The sequence below is a fragment of the Triticum dicoccoides genome, chromosome 6A (assembly GCF_002162155.2).
Source record: "Triticum dicoccoides isolate Atlit2015 ecotype Zavitan chromosome 6A, WEW_v2.0, whole genome shotgun sequence".
Classification (NCBI taxonomy): Eukaryota; Viridiplantae; Streptophyta; class Magnoliopsida; order Poales; family Poaceae; genus Triticum; species Triticum dicoccoides.
Window position 1 is genome coordinate 623,875,672 of NC_041390.1, and position 2,989 is coordinate 623,878,660.

General features: G+C 46.8%; 1 protein-coding gene across 2 annotated transcripts; it reads right to left on the bottom strand.

Moving 5' to 3' along the window:
- Positions 1-240: 240 nt before the first annotated feature.
- On the bottom strand, positions 241-2,709 carry LOC119314759. Of its 2 annotated transcripts, none has more exons than XM_037589452.1 (2): positions 2,362-2,709; positions 241-729 (listed from the first exon to the last, which is right to left on the bottom strand). In XM_037589452.1, exons 1-2 carry the CDS (start codon positions 2,642-2,644, stop codon positions 704-706), a joined length of 309 nt encoding a protein of 102 aa, XP_037445349.1. In that variant the 5' UTR covers positions 2,645-2,709; the 3' UTR covers positions 241-703. The 2 variants fall into 2 exon arrangements, with proteins under 2 accessions (XP_037445349.1, XP_037445348.1); XM_037589451.1 differs by lacking the exon at positions 241-729 and adding an exon at positions 1,294-1,748.
- Positions 2,710-2,989: the final 280 nt, after the last annotated feature.

Below are 2,989 nucleotides of genomic sequence, written 5' to 3' on the forward strand. Positions count from 1 at the left end.
ATAGGAGTATCACAAATAGGGTTAGGAGCAACATTCCCCTGGATGGGAGCCTGCATATGATCAGATTGGGCATCAACATCTTTTTCAGCAAGTCCCACCTCAGGATCACATATTAGCAACCACATAGCTAAGAGGTTGAAATTTAAACCAGATTAATTTCGCCTTGTGCGATCGATCACCATAGGGCTTAATGATGATCCTACTTAATTTACTGCAAGTAGGCAAGCAAGCAAAGTCAGGAGAATAAACGACCATTTTGGCACCACACTTGTCCATGAAAACGACGGATAACTTGGCACCACCAAAGCAATTCAACCCATAGCGCTGCTTTGCATCCACACAAAGTTGGCCATGGGATTCGAAATGAAACTACAATACATGATTACTAGTACAATCTAAACTTCATGTGTTCATGCAACGCCTGAACAAGGCGCACCAGAAGTATATCATAACTCTAACACTACTAAACAGTACGTCCTTCTGCCTCCCTGAGTAAAGCCAGTGAACCGTAAGGACTATTGGGGCGGTTAACCGGATAGTAGGAAAGAAGCGACCAGGCAACGGTGACTTTCATCTTACACATGCCGACAAGATTGAAGGTGCCATAGTTCCTACCAGCTTTCTTGGGCTTGAAAACCTTCCAGGCTTTCTTGGGTTTCATCTCGCCTTGCCACCATGCATCCACACAAACAGTGGCGGAGCTTCAAAGAAAAAGTTGGGCGGGCCACACTAAAGAAAAGCACAAATTTTTTAGACATTAGTCACTACTCGGTCCCTTTTGTTTTCATTGAATTTTAACAAACAGTTACCAGCGAGCTACTCACTGGCACGATACCATCTTTTACCTTGTTTCAATAAACTTCATACACTCAAATGCATTCAACAAAAGAATATAAAGCATTAGGTATGAACATCCGCTGATTCACAAGGGAAAAATATCTTCTTCTATTGACACCTATCAATAACTAATAAAATGCGTTAATTGTGCTCAGTACAACCAATGGAATACCGTCTTCTGTGTGTGCGTGCGTTCGTGAGGATGCTGTGCGATCTGTGCGTGTGTGAGTAGGAGGGGCTGGCTGTGCGACGCGCCGATGCCTGTGCGGGATGCCGGCGGCGGCGGTAGTCATGGGCGGCTGCGTGTGGCTCATCCTGCTCTGTGCACTCGTGTGAGATTGGAGGCTTACTCGATGTGGTTGACTGGCCAAGAAATGCAGCATAGGTATAGAAAAACAACAGAAATCCTGGGCGGGCCATGGCCCGGTTTGGCCCCAAGGAAGCTCCGCCCCTGCACACAAACCTTCAGCTCTCCGGTGAATTCGACGGAAGCGACACGCCTAGATAGCTGGATCATGCCATCTGCACCAACCTCCACATCCTTCTCGCTTTCAGAATCGAGTAAAACTACTTTCCTGTCGGCCATACTGATGGTACAGGCGGAAAATTCACCTCGGACACCGTGTGGCCATGACGACCCATCGACCATTTGCACGCTGATTGTCGCCTCCAGGGAGCGAGCAATTTGACTCATTGTAAACTCCAGTGTGCTAAGCTTGCTGATGTATTTCCTATCTGTTGCGCAGGAAAGCTCCAAATAGCTAACATTGTCATGAGGAACCGCCAAGAAGCTTAATACTTTATCCCTAGACTCAGTGCTGCCTTCCTTCACTTTTAGCGCAATCTCAAAGGTTGCGGCACCCAACATAACAAATAGGACGGGTAGGACCTGTCATTACCAAGCACGAATCCTGCATCCAACACCACTAAGTAAGCAAATCGACAGTGTTTCATTCAGTCCTAATAAGATTGGAATAGAACAAATTCTATGTGTGGCCAAGAAAAGGAGACAAATTGCACAGTGATTTAGCAGAAAACAAAAGATACACTATATGATTCAGTAAACAAGTGGAACTTGATCATAAATAAGTTGAACTGGAAGTCTCTGAGGTGGAAACCGCAGAACTAAGTTACACACAAATTATTAAGTGCCCATAGACCGAGTTAAGCCAGCAAGCAGCACACACTTAAATGCTACGAAAAACAAATGTGCTTGCTAGTGACTGCGCAGAGTAGTGCAAGACTGGGAGCAAACAACTTTGGAAGAGATTGAATTGATACCCTCAAAAAGAATGGTCTGATAAGATGATTAAGTTGATCACACTAGACAAGGTTGAGATGGGTAAATTCTGGGTGAGCAGACAGCGGTTTTTAAGGTGCACACAGATTAAAATGGATCGACTTATAAACATTTCAGATGTTTTTTTCAGTTTAAGGAACAAACATCATTCATTCTTTTAGCTGTTATCTCTGGTGTGTATGTATCATCCTTTTAGCAGTTGATGAAATGCATTGAGATAATACCAACATCAAGCTCCTTAGACAAAGAGCAGAGCAGAGCAATCCAGCTATCGCGGAAGGTGAGGGCCTGCTCGTACTCCCACTCTGCCACGTACTCCCAGCACTCCTTCTCCTCAGTCGTTGCTGTCGCTCCGCCCCCGGCGTCGGCGTCGGCGTCGGCCTCCATCTCGTCGAGGTCGGCGGCGTGCTCTGGGAGGACGACCCCCTTCACCGCGGTCCCCGCCTCCATCTCGTCCAGGCCGCCGATCCACTCCGCCTCCGCCTCCACCTCCATCTCCGTCTCCATCTCGGCGAGGTCAGGGTTCCGCTGATTTGGGAAGAGCTTTTCCTCTCCACGACCTTCCAGGCTCGGGGTATGTTGTGTTTTTTCTTTTTCTTTTTCTTTTCCTTTTTCTTTTTGAGGCAATCGGCGCACGGTAATGGGCCAGCCCACTACGTCCAAGAGCTTTCCAAGACAGAACCAGCAGCAGAGTGAGAGGTACAGACACCTCAAAGAACTGGACAGGGTGAAACTCAAACTGCAGAGGCATCCATCATCCCAAGTTGTTTTCAGAGCAGTTAGAGAATCGAAATTTCACTCATTTAGATATCGATCGGCGAATGCCAAAGGAAGGATAAGGGGAGCCTACAC